At 49.0% G+C, this 16,830-nt stretch overlaps 1 protein-coding gene across 6 annotated transcripts in view; it reads left to right on the top strand.

Moving 5' to 3' along the window:
• Nucleotides 1-364: 364 nt before the first annotated feature.
• Nucleotides 365-16,830, top strand: part of LOC126045523 (centrosome-associated protein CEP250-like) — a 34,527-nt gene continuing 18,061 nt past the window's right edge. For 4 of the 6 annotated variants that reach the window (XM_049816809.1, XM_049816806.1, XM_049816808.1 and 1 more), the window contains exons 1-17: nucleotides 365-505; nucleotides 1,161-1,217; nucleotides 1,944-2,026; nucleotides 2,600-2,765; nucleotides 4,721-4,827; nucleotides 6,146-6,373; nucleotides 6,959-7,055; nucleotides 7,571-7,669; nucleotides 8,632-8,793; nucleotides 9,112-9,290; nucleotides 9,740-9,922; nucleotides 10,827-10,971; nucleotides 11,256-11,402; nucleotides 11,593-11,823; nucleotides 13,407-13,600; nucleotides 15,803-15,930; nucleotides 16,136-16,305. In XM_049816809.1, the coding sequence (XP_049672766.1) occupies nucleotides 389-505; nucleotides 1,161-1,217; nucleotides 1,944-2,026; nucleotides 2,600-2,765; nucleotides 4,721-4,827; nucleotides 6,146-6,373; nucleotides 6,959-7,055; nucleotides 7,571-7,669; nucleotides 8,632-8,793; nucleotides 9,112-9,290; nucleotides 9,740-9,922; nucleotides 10,827-10,971; nucleotides 11,256-11,402; nucleotides 11,593-11,823; nucleotides 13,407-13,600; nucleotides 15,803-15,930; nucleotides 16,136-16,305 (2,493 nt within the window). In that variant the 5' untranslated portion in view covers nucleotides 365-388. The remainder of the gene's footprint in view (nucleotides 506-1,160; nucleotides 1,218-1,943; nucleotides 2,027-2,599; nucleotides 2,766-4,720; nucleotides 4,828-6,145; nucleotides 6,374-6,958; nucleotides 7,056-7,570; nucleotides 7,670-8,631; nucleotides 8,794-9,111; nucleotides 9,291-9,739; nucleotides 9,923-10,826; nucleotides 10,972-11,255; nucleotides 11,403-11,592; nucleotides 11,824-13,406; nucleotides 13,601-15,802; nucleotides 15,931-16,135; nucleotides 16,306-16,830) is intronic. The other 2 variants (XM_049816807.1, XM_049816810.1) reach the window with 2 other exon arrangements.

The following is a 16,830-nucleotide window of genomic DNA, read 5'->3' as shown; positions in this document are numbered from 1 at the left end:
TTTCCTCGCGCTCCTTCTCTCCCAGACTGCACCGGGGGCGCTTTTTGCCCCCAGCGTTCTGCGGGGCCCTTAACGGTCTCTGAGCGGAACGCGCTGGAGCGAGCGGCTGCCGGGGCGGCCTCTCCCCCGCGGCAGCACCGCAGCCCGCCGCCGCACCCTCAGCGAGGAGCGAGAAGCGAGGAGCGAAGAGCGAGAAGCGAGAAGCGAAGCGCCGCCACAGAGCGAGCCCGGCTCTCCCGGTCGCGCCCGGCCGGCAGGGTGAGCCGCTGCGCCCGCCGCGGCAGGCGCCTGAGCGCGGTCCGCCGGGGCAGGCCGCGGAGCAGCCCCCGCCGCGGGGCCCGTCAGGGGCGGTGCCGCGCGGGAGGCGGGCCCGGCTGCCGAGCGGGTAATGGCGACGGGGGCCGGAGGGGCAGCACAGAGCCAGGCCTCCCTGCGGCGCCGGCTGCAGAGCTCGGAGGAGGCGCAGCACCGGCAAGCGGTGCTGGTGCGGAAGCTGCAGGCGAAGGTGAGGAGCGGGGGCGCCGGCCCGGCGGGGAGCTGCCCGGGGCCGGGCCGCGGTGGCGGGGCCGGGGTGCCCGGGCCGCCCGCGCAGCGCTGAGAGGGGCCTCGGCGATGTCGGGGGGCGAAGGCGCGGCCCCAGCGGGGCCCTCCCCGGGGCGTTCCCCGGCGCTGCCGCGGGCGGGACGGCGCCGAGCCCGCAGCTCGGGGGAGGCCCCGGGAGCCGCCCTCCTCCGCCCGGCCCGGCCCGTCCCGCTGGGCGCCTGGCCCTGCCGCTGTCACCCTGCCGAGCCTCTCGTGAGGGCTTGTCCGTCCTGAAATAAAGCAGCCCCCCGGCTCGCAGGCGCCTTTGTTGGGCCACGTTAGCAGGGGGCTGTCCCAGAGGCAGGAGCCGAGCCGGCGGGGGTGGTTTGGGGCGGCCCCGGGCCGAGGCAGGCAGCTCTTAGGGTGAGCAGGTAGCAGTACGTGGAAAAGAAGCCCCGTCTCAGGAGATAAAGCGAAGCTTCCCTGTATGGTAACGACTTCTTGTGGGCGGCATCGGCAGCGCTGTGAAACGCACTGTGCTTGGGCTGTAAAGACTTGGAGAAAAGCTAATGCAGGAGGAGCCGAGCCTGTCACAAGCTGCATTCATTCGCTCATCTTCATTCTATGTCTCCGTCCAGGTACTGCAGTACCGGACTCGGTGTCGAGAGTTGGAGCAGCAGCTGGCAGCAGGAGGGGTGAGTGTGCAGGTTGCCAAGTAAAGACCGTGTAGGTAGCGTTTGTTAACGCGGGCCAAAGCAAGCTCCCCAAAGCAATGGCAGAGGGCAGAGGGAAGCAAGATTTTGCTGCCTGAGGGTTTAAAGAAGCGCTGTAAGCTTGCCTGCGAGTGTTTTGTCCAGTTGCCGTTCTTGGAGGAGCCCGTGGTCCCAGAAATGCAGGTGCAGGAAACCCTGTGGAGGGGGGGGTTTAGTTTTGAGAAAGAGTGCTTTATTGCTGGCGTAACATTTTGTCCTAGGGCTCAGGAGAGGGCTACACTGCCTGTTAGGTTCTATGGCCGTCTCTGAAAAAGAGCGGGTTGAAACGTGGCGTTTTGGAAGGCAAGAATGCTGGCATTCAGCATACGGCTATGGGCTTTTCTTTCTGCTTCACGGCTAAAGCAAACCTAGGAAGAACAAAGGGTGGGAGAGTAGGAGAGCGTTCCCAGGCTTCAAGTCGAAGAGAGCACTCACGGTTGTAAGCTAAGGAGACCTAGCTGCGAGAGTGCCACAGTGCGGGACTGAGGAGAGCTGCTCGCACTGAGCACCACCCTTCCCCTCCCTTGCTCTCCATAGTCACGACACTGTTACGTCTGGAAGAAGCCACGAGCTCCTGAGCTACCCAAGCGAATGGAGCGGAAAGCGGTGGATGCTAACAGCAGTGAAGGGAAGGCGAGAATTTGACTAAACTTTTCCTTTCTTCTGAAGGGACCCCTTCCAGGCAGGTGGGAAGCCACAGAAGACCAGAGCCTGGAGAAAGCACTGCTTCGGGTGGAAGAGGAGCAGCAGAGGTACAAGGAAGAAGCGTTCCCTCATACCTGGTATCCTGGATGCTCGTGGAAGTGAGGGAAAACCTGTCAGTGCTCCCTGGTCTCCCCAAGGGGAGCAGTTGGGCAATCTGCTTTGAAAGCAGAAAGGTCCACAGTCTGTTTTCGGTGGTGCAGTAATAGTGTTGTGTGCTGAATGGCTCTGTTTTGAGCGGGGGGGTTATTCCGGGTGACTTCCAAAGGTCCGTTTCCAGGCTAAATTATTCTGTGGTTCAGTAGGTGAGCGGGTCAGGAGAGTGCTAGAGAAAGGCGATGCATCCGGTGATCAGACAGCACGAAGGGGAGGCAAGACGTGAACTGTGGGCATCGTCAAAGTAGAAGGGGAAACCGAAATTGGAGGTGGAAGTAGAAGGCTTAAAGCAAGGAGAAGCAAATGAGCATGCCATCACAGAGAGATCTTAGTTAATCCTAGAAAGCACTTTTAGGGCCTCTCAGTTTGACAACAAAGTCAGTGTTGAGGGAGTTGGGAAATCACGGAGACGCTGCTTGTGGATAGCAGTCGTTCAGTGACCTCGTTGCTGTTTCTCCCTTTCCAAGGTGTGAGAATCTGGCAGAAGTGAACACTCTCCTGCAGGAACACCTCGATGAAGCGAATGCGGTTAATTCAGCCCTTAAAGAAGATGTTGGAAAACTGACGGTGGATTGGATGAGGGCCCGGGAGGAGCTGGAAGTGAAGGAGAGCGAGTGGCGCAGTGAACGTGAGGTAAGGCTGGGCGACGGGAACGTCGGACGCGATGCCGGGGTGGAATGAGAATGGGTTTTATTTCTGGCCTAGAGAACTTGCCGTGTGAAAGTCGTGGCACCGTTGAGGATGTATTGGTGTTTATGAGCAGAAGACAGGGGTGTGAGATGGAGGAGTGTCAGCAAATTGTGGTGATGGAAGATGCCCGCGTGCTGTGACCGTACTGGTCGTTCTCAAAGGCAAATGCTTGCTCTTGCTGGTCACTGGAGGGCAGTGACACATGAACGCTCGTCTGTTTTTTAATAGTTCCTAAATCTCTGTCTGCAGCAGTGGAGACCGAAGAGAGGTCTGTGTGTTTTCGGATTCAGGGTAGCCAACAGAAGAACAGGACACGCCTCCCTTACTAATAGGCTGTTGTAAGCAAATCTGACACTGGTCTCGGAGGGGCTTGTTTTTGTCTTCCTCCACCGAGCCTGTTAGACACCTCTGCAAGGCGAGATGATGAATCGCGTTCAGTTTGCTTTGTTGATACCCGCTCCTGCAGGGGAAGTGTGGCTGTTCCCTTCTTTGCAGTCAGGTGGCAGGTCTACTGAGGATGCCTCTGTGGTGGCTCTTCAGTTCTTGATGCCCCGCCTCCCCGTTGGAATAGTTCTTAAAGGAGACTCGGTGATGACGGTTGTACCCTCTCCTCTCTGAAAGGCTTGTACAGTGACAGCTGTTGTGTTAAAGGGCGAAGATGTTTGGCAGAAAGTAAACCCCCTTGCATTCCAGCTTATCTTCAGATGTCAGAGGGGCTGGGGGTGGCTAGGTCTAATTTCTGAATGATGTCCAATTCCATGCTATAAGTCTGGTCATGTTCAATATATTGAACTATTATGATGGCGGACACACTAATAGCGTACTACACTTTCAGTTTCGCCACGTTCAACAAACTAAAACTGCCGGACTTAGGGAGTTTGGTCGCGTTTAGCAAACTATCGCAGCTAGATTTATGAGCAGCGCAGTTTATTAAACAACAGGAATAAGATTCTTTTGAATTGCCGGTGATAAATACACTGTCTGCAAAGCGTGTGCAAATAATAATACAAGCGCATTAAATTATGGAAGAAAGGAGCTCTAAAGACTTCTAAGTTTCCCAGGAAAGCACTCGCTACAGCTGAGTGTCCGAATCTCGCCCAGTAGGCGTCCCTATGGGGGAGAATAGAGGTTCAGCCCGTTGACTGATCCCAGAAGTCAGCGATATCCTCCCAACTTGTCCATGATAGTATCTTCTCTAATAGTTCCCCTCTCTTAAGGCCTTTTATACTATTTTCTTATTAGGTGGAGTTTGAGGGACTCTAGTCATACATACCTTTACTATGGTTGGTGTAAAATCTTCTCGCTTTACTTTTAAAGGTGCATGCTAAAAAAAATTCAGAGCACATGCTCAGTGAGGGGTGGTTGCACCTTAGAGGCGTGTAACTTTGGGGATTGATGTGTGTTTTGGTATTATAATGAGATTATAATGAACAAAGTTCACCCAAAGGACATGATGTTGCATGTCAGTACCCCAGAACGGGGCACTTATGATATAAATCAGAAGTAGGGCAGTAGGTCGCTAGAACCCTCATTAGTTCACCTCCTTGCTTCAGTGGAGTCAATGTAGGGACCTACCGTTCTTGTTCCTATCTTGTTCCCTGTCCCTGCGCTGATATCCCAGAGCCTGGCCGTGGTGTCTCCACTCCCCTCCACCCTCCGCGTTGCTCCTCTTCAGGTCAGCATACCAGCTCCCTTGGTGTTGCTGACATCTAAGGTTGCGGGTTATGTGGCTTAGGGAATTATTATGGAACAGATTCCTTGCATATCCACTGCATTCCACTCTGGAGGTTTACCTTCCCCTAAGAGGGGCAGGGGAACGTATTGATATATCACTTCCAGTAATCATTCCACAACAGCGAAGGCTAAAATGGCATTTCTTTTTGTCTTTGTGTGTTTAGCTTTATGACAACTACTTAATGGGTGAACGCAGCCGTCTACTCAGCCTGTGGCGTCAGGTGGTCACCTTCCGCCGTCATTTCCTGGAAATGAAGACTGCCACTGACCGGTGAGTAGAAGTGAAGGCTAGATCTCGTTGCAGAAAAAACATAGCTTCCCTTCACAGCTGGTGTTTGAGCCTTGATGTTACGCTAGCTGCGGCTAAAGATACAATTTCTCCTTTGGTAGTCTGAAGCGATGCCGTTAAGCAGGCTTTGGGCTATGTTCAGAATCATTTTTTTTGATGCTGGTTTTCAGAGAAAACTGAGGGGCTCAGGCTATAAGCAATGCAGAGGCCCTGAACAGGTGACTTGACTATGGTGATGTTTGGGCATATTAACACAGACACAGGCATATGTGGACACACTGTAAGAGACTCACCAAAGCTATGCATGCAGCATGTGGAGCGGTCCCCTTTTATAGAGTGGTTAAAATTTGCCTTAAATCTCACTGGCTTTCCTTTCCCACTGCTCCTGATGGAAAGATCATTCATGACTATGTATATATTTATTTTTTCTTTCTCATTTCCGGCTTACATTTATTCTGGTCAGTTTGTATCCGCTTATTCCTTTACCAACATTGTTGAGAGAAAGAATAGCTTCTCTCCCTTGGTTACTGCGTTTATCCAATTGATTTTGGTTAGTTTGATCCCTCTTTTTATGATTGTTTTCTTGCTCTTGGGCTCTCTGAGGTTCCTTTCTCGTAGTTGCCTTCTACACAAACAAAAATAGTGTAGCCGTAATAGTACAGTCTTCTGGTGCCAGCATGCAATTTCAAACTCTGGGTTACTGTCAGCCGTCTTATCTTATTTGATTATAAGCCTTCCTTAATGTGTAGAGTATGCCTGACCTACTATTTAATTCTTGTGTTATTTGTGCGTTTTTGTTACAACATTCTAGGCTTATTCTTACCTTCTTACCTTATTCTTTCCTTCCTGAAATGTTTATTAGGTAGATATTGTCATGAGCCTGTTAGCAGTCCACATGTTGATAATAATAGGTTGCTTGAGGCTGATACCCTAGATATAAAAGCTGGGTACCTTGGTAAAATTCCTTACATCTGTTAATGATAATTAGAGTATGTAATAAGGTAGAGCAGGAGCAACAATTAATAAGGGTAATGAGAGGTCCTTGAAGCCTTCTGGACGTGCCATACATTTCCTCTTACCTCTGAGGAAAAAACAGACTCATTCCTCAACTATCCTGTAGACCTACTGCTCAACTGTCAAGATGTGTCCTGATCCCAAAGCATCAGATGAATGATTCTCCCCCAACGAAGATGTCATCTTTCCTGCTAGCTTTTGCTGTTGCGCAATTACGTGCTTCAGAAGTGAGTCAGCTGGTAAAGATGGTGGTGTGAACATTACCTCTTTCTTGATTCTTCTTCAGAGATTTGTCAGAGCTGAAGGCAGAGCAAATGAGGCTTTCTGGATCTATACTTGTAAACTGCTCCCGTCTAAACTCTGGCGTACAGCTCTGGCAGTCCTTCACCCTGGGTAAACCTGTCCTGAAGGATCAGACACAGCAGCAAGCGGGACAGAAAATAAACCAGAAGGCTCAGGAAGTGATGTGCTTACCAGTCAAGGGGGACCTGGAGAAGAAAGAGCTTCAAGACAGGTAATGTGTTTTAAACCTTGCTATTACCAACATTATCTTTTGTGGCTGCTGCTTGGATTCATAAGTGGGCTGTGTTCACATTTAAAACACATCCATGCTGCACAGCCCTGTTGCTGTCCCTAGTCAAACTATTGCCTTCAACAGAAAGGACAGAAAAAAACACCTGACTGACAGAAGCTCTTCTGAGTAAGACAAGACTGGAAAAGAGATTGCGTGTTACAGTGTTTTTGCTGTTAACTGATTCTTGGTGAGAAATGGAGACCAGTATAAGGAGAGCTCCGTCTCTTGTACAGCCCTGTTGCTACCCAGGGCTGTGCTAGAGTTGGTAGGAATTTGCCCAGGGCCATCATAAGCAATGTAGCACCTCTGTACTGACAATTCCTTGCAAGGCTGAGTGCAGAACGTCTTTGGGGAAAGAAGGGCCATTTTGCAACATCAAGCCTATTAACCTGTAGAGGTGAATGCTGCCTTTGCTGTATTTTCTGGATTGAACTTTCTCTGCTATGCTTCTGGGAGCTGCTTAGCCCTTTAATAGGTGATGGCGTGCAGGGCTTTTGGAATGGCACATGGACCTTCTCTTCTCAGGGTGATGGAGCTCTCAGCCTTGCTTGTACAGTCTCAGAAGCAGAACGAGGAGAAGGAGAAGACCATGAAAACACTTAACGACACTGTGGAGATTCTAGTATGTTTTACCTTTATCTGGGAGATAGCCCAGTGTTTGCTCTCCAGCCTTAGCACAAAGAGGTGTGGCTTCCTCAAGAGAAAGAGTGGTAAAGATGCTAACTGTCTGGGAACATCATCAGGCACATTGCCGGGGTACCTTGGTAAAATTCCTTACATCGTTCCTTGTGTGTTTGGCACATGTGGAGTCAGTCCAGGTGCAGGCAGTGGTAGCGGAGCTGCAGACAATCCAGGTGTCTTCATCAGGGGGGTTGCACCAATGCTATTCTGCCTGGGACTCAACGTCTCTGGGGGTCAAAGTTCTTTGGAGTTGACAGCTTCATAGCAGTCTATAAAAACTAGGTGTTGATGTTTATCTTCTTAGTGTTAGCAAAGAAGAAATTGAACAGATATGGGAAGGAATATACTGGATTCACCAGGGCTGAGGCTTATCAGCATGACAGTGCTACTGAGGATAGGAATGCTACAGAGGGGAGCAGATCTTCCCTGTACACCCTTTCTTTATTCTGTTCTCAGGAAGCAAGTCGGTTAGAGAAGGAATATGAAGCTTCATTGACTAAAAGTGCCAAAGAAGAGAATCGTTCCCTCCAAAAGCTGATAAAAGATATAACTGAGGTGAGCGTACAGAGTTGGGACCACATCCCTGTAAATGTGATTTAAATGTACTTGAGGAAGGCAACAGACTATCCCAGGGAATAGATGTATATGTTGTCTACTGTCTATGTTAACTGCGACTGGCTGTTTAATTTTTATACCACTTTTCTGACGTAAAACCTGTTACAACTTCTGAGCTGGCTGTCCTGTGACACTTCAGCTGAGTCGCAAGAAGTTTCAGTACCTTTGCCTTCACCGTCCTACTTAGGTCTCTCTTGGACTGGGCTTTCTGAGTTGGCTACTTGACATTTGTATTCCAGTGTTTCTTGGAGGCTTCCCCCACCCTCCTTGAGCAATGACTCTCTTGTTCTTCAGATTTTTATAAAAGGTCACTGACTCAATCGATGCACTTGCCAGCTCTGCTCCTTCACTCTACATTCACTGACCATTTTCTCCCCAGAATTGCAACTGGTCTGTTTAGGGGTAACTTTAACTTAGTCCTAAACTTCACTCTATGGAGGGGGTTTTAATCATCAGATCTCTTACACAGCCTCTCACAAAGTCAGTTATTTCCCCTTGTGTTGTCATTTTTATCCCCGTGTGCTACCACTCAGAGTAATTATAAACATTAGCTTTTTTGTTGCTGTTTTCCAGTATTCATCAGCTGCCTTCTTCCCTGGGCAGTGTTAATGTTTTTCCTTTCATTGCTATTTCCAATGTTGATCTGGTGCTCATGTATGTGGCTCTAAGCAGCTGAAGGAGACCAAAATCATTCCTGAGACTTGTTTCTTCTTGTTTATAGTAGCTGTACTCAGAAATCCCCGGAGTACTTGTGGCCACGGGGACAAAACTTCCTTGTTGACTGAAGAAATTAGAGAATTGAGTTTTTAATGTCTCTAGGGTGAAGTGGGGGGAGAAGGAGAACTAGATAAAGAAAACCAAGTAGAATGAGCAAAGAGTAACAGCTTGATGTGGGCTTTCAGGTGGTGTTAGGTGACAGTGACAGCATGGTCAGCATTATCTGCACTGACAGTTCCCAGCACGCAGAGTCTAGCACCATCCTCTCTTGTCTGAGCTCTGTTGATGCAGAGCATGCCTTTGTATTGGTTCAGGAAACACTGGCAAGGAGGCGAGGAGAAACACAGGTGAGGGTTTCTGCTTGTCTTCACCACTGGCCACAGGCTCAGCTGCTAATGCCTCACTTAGCTTGAAACCTTTCCATTTACTTAGCCAGTTAGCCAGTTTCTTTCTAGCCTTCCCTCTCTTGGTACTGTATTGCCTTGCCAGTCTTGCCAGCTCTGTGTTCTACTGCTTTTCTCTCCTCGATCTCCACTCCCTCATCACACACAGCTTTTGCCTTCAGGTGAGCTGTGTCTCTGCTTGCTTCTTCTTCCAGCTATCTGGTGCCATCTTCCCTGCTCTTTATTGCTTGTTTGTGCTCCTTCCCTGCCCATTCCTTGCAGGCCCTAAAAGAAGAGCTTTCTGCCAGGCAGGACTCTATCAGTTTCCTGCTGCACCAGCACAGACAGCAGGAAGAGAAGTGCAGGAACCTGCAGCAAAGGCTTGAGCAACTGGAGGAGGAATGCACGATGTCCAGCAGCCACCGGCAGCACCTCCAGTCTCTGGTAGAAGCACTCAGAAGGTGAGTGTTTCATCCTCCTGTGTTCTAGAAGCAATCTTGCTTCCAGTTCTGGGAGTTCAGCAGTGTTACTGGGCAAAAAACTTGCCTGCCCTACCACGTGTATCCCTCTCCTTGGCACTTTAGCATCCTCCTGTCACTGCTTTCCATGCTCTACTGTAAATCCTCAGGCTGTCTTGCAGTTTCAGAGCGATGTTGGAAGACAAGACGCCTCCCTCTCAACATGCTGCTTGTCTGAATTCTGTTCTTTGCATGCCCTTTCCCAGCCACTGCTTCTCGCTGAATGAAGGCAAATCCTGCCTTTCTTTCTCTTTCCCTCTTCAGTTACCTTGCAAGGGGAAGAGCAAGTTCTTCCTTACTGTGCTCCCCACAACTCTATCCTGGAATGATTAAAATGGGATCCGTGACTCTTCAGGCCTCTTCCTTCTTCTGACTGAGCTTTGTCTCTGCAGTGACTGTGCAAACCTTGAGAAAACCAGGGAAGAGCTACGGCAACAGCTTGAACTAACGGAGCAAGAAGCCTCACGTCTGCGTCAAAGTAACACTGAACTGCAGCTGAAGGAAGATTCAGCCCAGGGGGAAAAGGTGGAGCAGCAAGAGATGATGGAGAGAGCACGTCGTGACCAGGAGCTCCTGTGAGCGTTAAAGCCTTCTCTGTGCAGGGGTGGGCATTGCTGGACTTTAGAAGGCCAATGGTAAAGGAATGAATTTTCTCATGCTCATCATTTGTAGCATAGAAAGGGAAGGGAGCACATAGGCAGGTCTGGCTACCTACTGAAATATAGCATAGCTGCCTCCTTGTACTTTCTTTATGACCCTTGAAAAAAATCACTCCAAACCTGACCAGAGTAGTTGATGACAGGCATAAGCTGAAACAGGAGAGGCTCAGACTGGATTTAAGGAGAACAAAGAAATGGAACCATGAAGGCAATCATGAGGCAGAACAGGTTGCTAAGAGAGGTGCTGCAGATTCCTCCCCTGGAAATTGGGAAGACCCAACTGGATAGAGCCTTGAGCAACCTGGACTGATCCCATAGCCGACCCCAGCTTCTTTGAGCTGAAGTTTGGGCTAGAGGCCTTCTGGGGTCCCTGCCACACTGAATCATCCTGTGATGCTGTGATTATTGGATTCATACACATCTCGTCCGCAGACAGATTGCAGGCTCTTTGATCGTTTCACTGCTGAAGGCAAGTGTAACTGTGTGAATATTAATCCAGAGTTAAGAAGTCATGTCTTACCCAAAGAAGAACTTTGGAAAGGAGAGAGGGAACTAAGAGGCAGGAGGCTGTTGAGAGCACCTGAACTTTTTGGAAACTTTCTGTGATTTCTGGAAGCTTATTTTACTTGCTCTATGACAAACGTTTCACCTGCAACCATGACAAAGAGTGATGCAGCTCTAGTCAGAAAATTCCAGCATTCTTTAGATGTAAATAGATATAATTCAAACTGCCATATCTGGGACATAGGATGTACTCTTCGTTTTGGAAATGAGAATGTTTTTTGTGTTAAAAACTTGTTTGTCTTTCCCCTTCTCATAGACTGAAGGACTTAGCTGCACTTGAAGGAGAACACTCATTATTACAGAGCGAGTTGGTAGTCGCAAGAGAGATGCTGGAGGAATCGCACCTTCAGAGGGATCTGCTGAAGCAAGAGAAACACGAGCTCACCGTGGCACTGGAAAAGGTATGGTCACCTTATTCCGAGGCAGCACTTGTGGGAGAGGCAGTTGTGATAGCAAGACCACCACAGATGGTGTTTCTGGCAGTAGAAGCCAGGGACAATGTTGTTGTCCTTCTTGGAAAATGGTGATCGGACCACAGAGGCTCTCCGGTGTAGTTAGTGCCCACATGCTTGTTGGGAATGCGGAACTGGGAGCGTGTCAGAGACACAACAGGGGACCTGGAGTTGCTGCTTGAGGTCAGGGATTTTCCTGTCTTTGTTGTCATGTTGTTCTTTTGTCTCTGCAGGCAGAGCAGTCAGTAGCAGAGTTGACAGGGGCTCAGAATAAGCTGACTGCTGAAATAGCTGATCTACAGGTTGCAGCAGCGAACATGAGCAGTATCAATGAAGCTCTTGCGTTGGATAAAGTGCAGCTGAACAAACTCGTGTTGCAGGTGAGCAGAGTTGTCAAAGATCTTGCCAGGTGTTTGTCTCCAGCTGCTGCTGCTGCTTCTCAGCCTTCTTGCCTTTGGACAGTATGACTGTCTGAATGTGGAAACGTTGCTCTTTTCTCTGTCCAAGCCACAGCTCCTACAGAGTAAACCTTACTGTTATTTTATTTCCTCTGTGCTTCTGTGATTGTAGCTGGAGCAAGAGCATGACGTTCTGTCAGGCAAAGTGGACGAGATGGAGAGAGCAAAGATCTCTGACCAGGAGAAGCTGAACTTGTGTGAAAGAGCAAATGAGGCGCTGAGCGCAGAGAAAGCCCACCTGGAGCAGCTGCTGAAGAAAGCAGAGGAGCAACAGGAGGGGCTGCAGGCAGAGCTGAGGATGCTGGCAGAGGAGAAGGCAGAAACCCAAGAGAAACTCAATGAGGTGAGACCAAAAACCTGGTGCTTTCTGGGTGGGCTTTTGGCTGCTTGGCTCAGTGAAGCTGTATCTGTTGGATTCTGCAGTGTTTTTTGTCAAGGAGACACTTGGTAGCGCTGGGGGTCTGACGGCCTTGTTTACTTCCTTCTGGAAATGTGTTGGTGGCTTGCAGAGCTGTTGTGCAATTCTCTGGGTCATCCTCTGCTTCTAGAGATTCCTTTAATCCACCTGGCTGTGTTGGCCTCTTTTTTGGCTTTTGATAAGCTGCAGAGAGGTGATTTGCCTTGCCCACGAATCTGCGTGAGGCTACTCCTCTCACATGCGTCGAAAGAAGCAAACAGGGTAGCTCTTCACCCATATTCTGAGGCCAAAAACCCCCAGGGCTGCATGTTTCTATTTACGCTTTTTGTAGTGAGGTCTGCAACTTTCCAAGCTCCGCTTGTTGGGTCCTGGAGGGCGGGACAAAGGGGCGAGTCAGCGTCTGCTGTCTTGTACTGCTAACAACGGGAATGACATCCTGAAATTGTTGAAACTGTATTTTAGGACATACGTGCCGCTTTGAATTGCTAGATCCTCTTTAGGCTTTGAGGGAGAAGCTGAGAAAGAGGTGATCACAGAAGACTGTTTACTCTGGACTAACTGGTTTTGGTAGAGTGGAAAAAGAGCTTGGGAGAATTGTATCGCTGGAGGAGACTAGGGAGTTTGCCATCCTTTCAGTGTCGGTTTCATAATGTACAATCTTAGGTCTTAGGGGGTAACTTTGAGAGGAGAATTGTTTGTTTCTGATGGTCTGTTCTCTGTTAGACAGTCTTAGTTTTGGAGTACATGGTCTGTTTGGCAAACACCCGTCAGAGGTTTATTGGCATCACTGCAGAAGAAAGCCAAAAAATGACAGTTAGTCTTCAGGCTTGAATGCCAGCAAGGTCTATTGGACAACTTGTTTGTGTAAGACAAGTAAACAGTATTGCTGACATGAACTACTGTCCAAGTAGAGTCTACCGTCTCTTTGGCCACACCAGCCGGACTTCCGTAAATCACTGAATGACACTGCTCACCACAAGGGCTGTTTCCCTGCCAAGGATCACCTCATTGCATCCAACTGCTGTACACACTGAAGTAGGTGTGTGGTGGTGTTTTGCGACAAGGTGACGCTTTGATGTTGGTTTTTCTTCTTCTAGAAGGAGAAACCATGTGTATTTCCACTTTGTTCGGCGAGCAAAGTTGCTCTTGCTCAACGGTTCCTGGAAATTTCCAGCACTGGAATAGATTCTGATAGAATTTTCAGTTTGCAAGGTGGCAGTTGTGGAAGATGTGGTATTTTTGCGTGAAAAGATGTAGTCTGGGGTGTGTACGTTTGTCCTGAAGGGATCCCAGGCAACCCAGTAGGGCCTTACACATGGCTTTCAGGTTAACAGCCCTAGTGCCTTTTGGCAGCCCAGGCTGTTAGGGCGGTATGAAGCAGATGCTCTTAAACTTTCAGGCCAGAGTACCGGAGCTCTCTCTCCTCTAGCTGATTCAGAAGTGGCACTGGCTGGCTCTGCACAGAACTCCAGAGAAAGGACTCTAACTGTATTTTGTCCCGCTTTCAGATTTACCACCAGCAGAAGTCGGCTAGCAGTGGTCTGGAGCAGTTGCGGCAGGAGTCCTCTTGCCAAGGGCAGGCACTGGCCAAGGTGTCCAAGGAGAAGGAATTGCTGGTGCACGAGAAGGCTGCCCTAGAGGTGCGACTGGCAGCCACGGAGCGGGACAGACGAGGCCTTGCAGAGCAGCTGGCAGAGGCCAGGTAAAGGCAGGGGGAGACCCTAGGCAGGAGATTATTTAATGTCTGTATTTATAGAGGTGATAATCATTACACGAGGATTCATAGCATTCTGTATGCTTTTTAGCTGGACAGAAAATGGAAGAACCTTGAGCAAAAAAAAACCAACAAAAAAATCCCAACTGTGATTTGAATGTTATTTTTCTGACAGCTAAAGCTAGCAAAGTTCTCCTGAGCCTTTGGCTCATGTTTATGCCCCCTTGCATGGTCCTGTGTGAAGTCCAAAGCAAGCAAGCTTGGCTCTGCACTGAGTAATAATTAAACCATGCAGATGTTTACCGAAACCCAAAGCTTCTTTCTGGTTTTGGTTTCTTGTTCTGTGCGTTTGAACTTGGATCTTTCCTTATCAAGTAGTTTGACAGGGGATCTTCAGAATTCAAGGCTATTACGTACGGACATTGCAAGTAGGACACTGCCATTTAGGGTGAAGCTAGAGGCTCATGCTGAAAATCTTGATTGCCTTCCATTTCTAAGCTAACTCTTGTTACCTGTGGTGCAGGACCTAGAGTTGGTTACACCAGCAGCAGGGAAACCTCTTTTGAATGCTTGCCAGTCTGTGGGAATAGTTGCCCATCATTGATGTGTGGGTCTGGTACTCCTTACCACGTGCTATTTAGAGGCAGACATCACGGAGAGGTTATACAGAGAAGGAACAAGATTTTGTCCTTCTACTGGATCAGGTTTCTAAGATCAAATGCGACAAGTTCTGCTTTTTTTTAAAAAACAAAACAAAAAAAAAACGAAAAAAGAAAAAAGTATTGAGATGTTTGTCCTCCTCTGAGGTCTTTTTTAGAAGACTCCTGACCTTGCAGAGCTGTACAAATGAGAGGTTGTTTGTCAAGCTTCTTGACTTTTATGCCTTACCACTCCAGAGTATGTTGTTAGCAAGGCTGATAAACACCATTTTGACTCGGTCTGTTTCTTGAGAGCTGCTGCTGCTTCTGAGCTCCAGCTCCTCTTATTTGATCCAGCTGAATTATGTTCTGTCAATTATTGGGCTGCAGCAACTATTCTTGCCAGATGTTGTTCTTAAGAGCCTGTTGTTGTCGTCACAGTTTTGGACTCTTTATCTTCTCTGTTCTGGTTTAGAGACTGACTTTGATTTATCCTTAAAATGGAGCATATTTACTCTGGACTGCCAGAGATTGGCGTAGTCAGAAATATGTGCTCGTTCTCCTTCTTGAAGATAGACCCTCCATCGTCCATCAAAGCAGTGAAATCCTACTGTTGTGGGTCTTATTGCTGTACCACTCGGGTGCCCCTTTACCCTGAAGGATGTTATCCTGGTTGCACGCCTGTTCTAGTGAGGCAGTGCTGTGTATGGTAGGAACCTGGCACACCGGACGCCGTGTTAGATCAGGGAGGCAACTTCAGCTCCTGGTTGCAGAATCCTGTGTGTCATACGTAGCAGTTGGTTGAAGGCTGTGGATGTAACAATTTGCCTCCGCAGTACTACAACTTCCATTTTAAAGAGCGGCAAGTCGTTTGGGCTACTGCCTGCTTCGTTAGCAACGCTTAGAGAAAAGTAGCCAGTTTTTCTCGTGAACTTCCAAGAGTTTAAACTGAAGGCTACCTGTCTCTCCTTTCAGGTAGTCCTTGTTCAGGTAAAATCTAGTTCAGATTTCTTAGAAATGCTGCTTACAAGCATGAGATTTTACTATAGGATCTGATGTATTGCTTTAGTCCCTTTGAAATATAGGGAGTCTGGAAGATCACCTCCCTGTACGTACACTACGAACAGCATCAAAAAGTCACGAGTCAGCCAGGGAGATCCTCTTACTCTGTGCCCCTGCAGAGCAACCTGGAAGTGACGATGAGCAAAGGGCTGTGAGCAGAGGCTGGGCTTTTGCTTGCTGCCACAGACTTGGTGAGCGCAGCTACCCGTGTGTCATAGATCAGACAATAGCAATTTAAGATTTGCCTGTGGAGATCAAATTTGGCTGGGCTTTCTGTGTTACACTAGGTCATAAGTAAAGCCTGGGCATTCCCTCGGAGGGGCCTGCCTTGCTCTTTTAAATGGCAGAAATATGCCTTCTGTATACCAGTTTCCATGCAACCCATTTTCCGTACTGAGGGGTAGGGATCTTGAACCAGTTCCTACTGGACTAGCTCCCTGTGGGCATCAGGAGCAAGAAACTCCTTTCTCTCCGTATTGGCGTCTTGTAGGTGCGGGAGGGAGACCCTGGAATCCAGCCTGTTTGAGGCTCAGCAGCGCTTATCTCAGCTGGAGATCGCCAGGAGTCAGCTTGAAATCCAACTTCAGACAGTCAGGCAGGCCAAGGAGGTGATACAAGGTGAGAGCCTCGTGTGCTTTGTTTCTGGTGATCCCCCTGCCTAGGGAGGATGGCATAAAAATAGCTCTCTGTGTGCAGTGCTTCTAAGGAGCGCAGGAGCTGGGGACAGATCCCTCCTACACTGAAATTCAAATGGCTTAAGGTTAGTGAAGTCAGAACCGCTGTTTGTGTAGGCCCTGAATCTTGCCATTTGCCACGTTTGCAGGGGAAGTGAAGTGCCTTCAATGTGAGCTGGAAGCAGAGAGATCTCTCATGAAGCAGGAACGGGAAAACATGGCGCAACAGCTCTTGCGGACAGAAGAGCAGTATAACGATACCCTGAAACTTCGGGAAACGGCTCACGAAGTGGAAATAAACAAGCTCCGGCAAGAGCTGGTAGGAAACAATATGCTTCTGAATTCTTGAGGCAAGCTTTGTGGGCTGGCTTTAGAAGAATAATAGCCTGAGCGTGTGAAATGGCAGCAAGCGTCTGTCATAGGCCACACGTTGCTAGGCCAGGCAGCAGAGCCAACGGCTCGCACTTGAAAGCACGTGAGGACCTACGGGACTATGCCGGGACAGTAAATGCAAGCCACGGATTCCGTGTGGGCCTAAGACGAGTTGAGCAGAAGGTTGGGTGGTCCCCACCCAAGGCATGGCAGTAAAGGGGTAGGATCTTAGCAGACTCCTGTCTACCATGAAGCGGAGTCCTAACTTTCCTGCCAACTGGAGTCGCGGGAACTTTGTTCCTTTCTTTCTGTCCTTTCATGGTTGACAGAGGTGTTATCTTTGGGCTTAAAGCATACAGAACAGATGGAACAGCCCCTTGTTCCTGGTACGTGAGTTCGTGGCCCGTCTTGTGACTAGGGCATCGGGGTGCTGGCCTCTTTCTCACCCTGCAGTCCATCTGCATCTTTTCCT

Source organism: Accipiter gentilis, chromosome 14 (genome assembly GCF_929443795.1).
Source record: "Accipiter gentilis chromosome 14, bAccGen1.1, whole genome shotgun sequence".
NCBI classification, from domain to species: Eukaryota; Metazoa; Chordata; class Aves; order Accipitriformes; family Accipitridae; genus Astur; species Astur gentilis.
The sequence above is the reverse complement of the archived record's forward strand: the minus strand, read 5'-3'. Positions and strand labels throughout refer to the sequence as shown.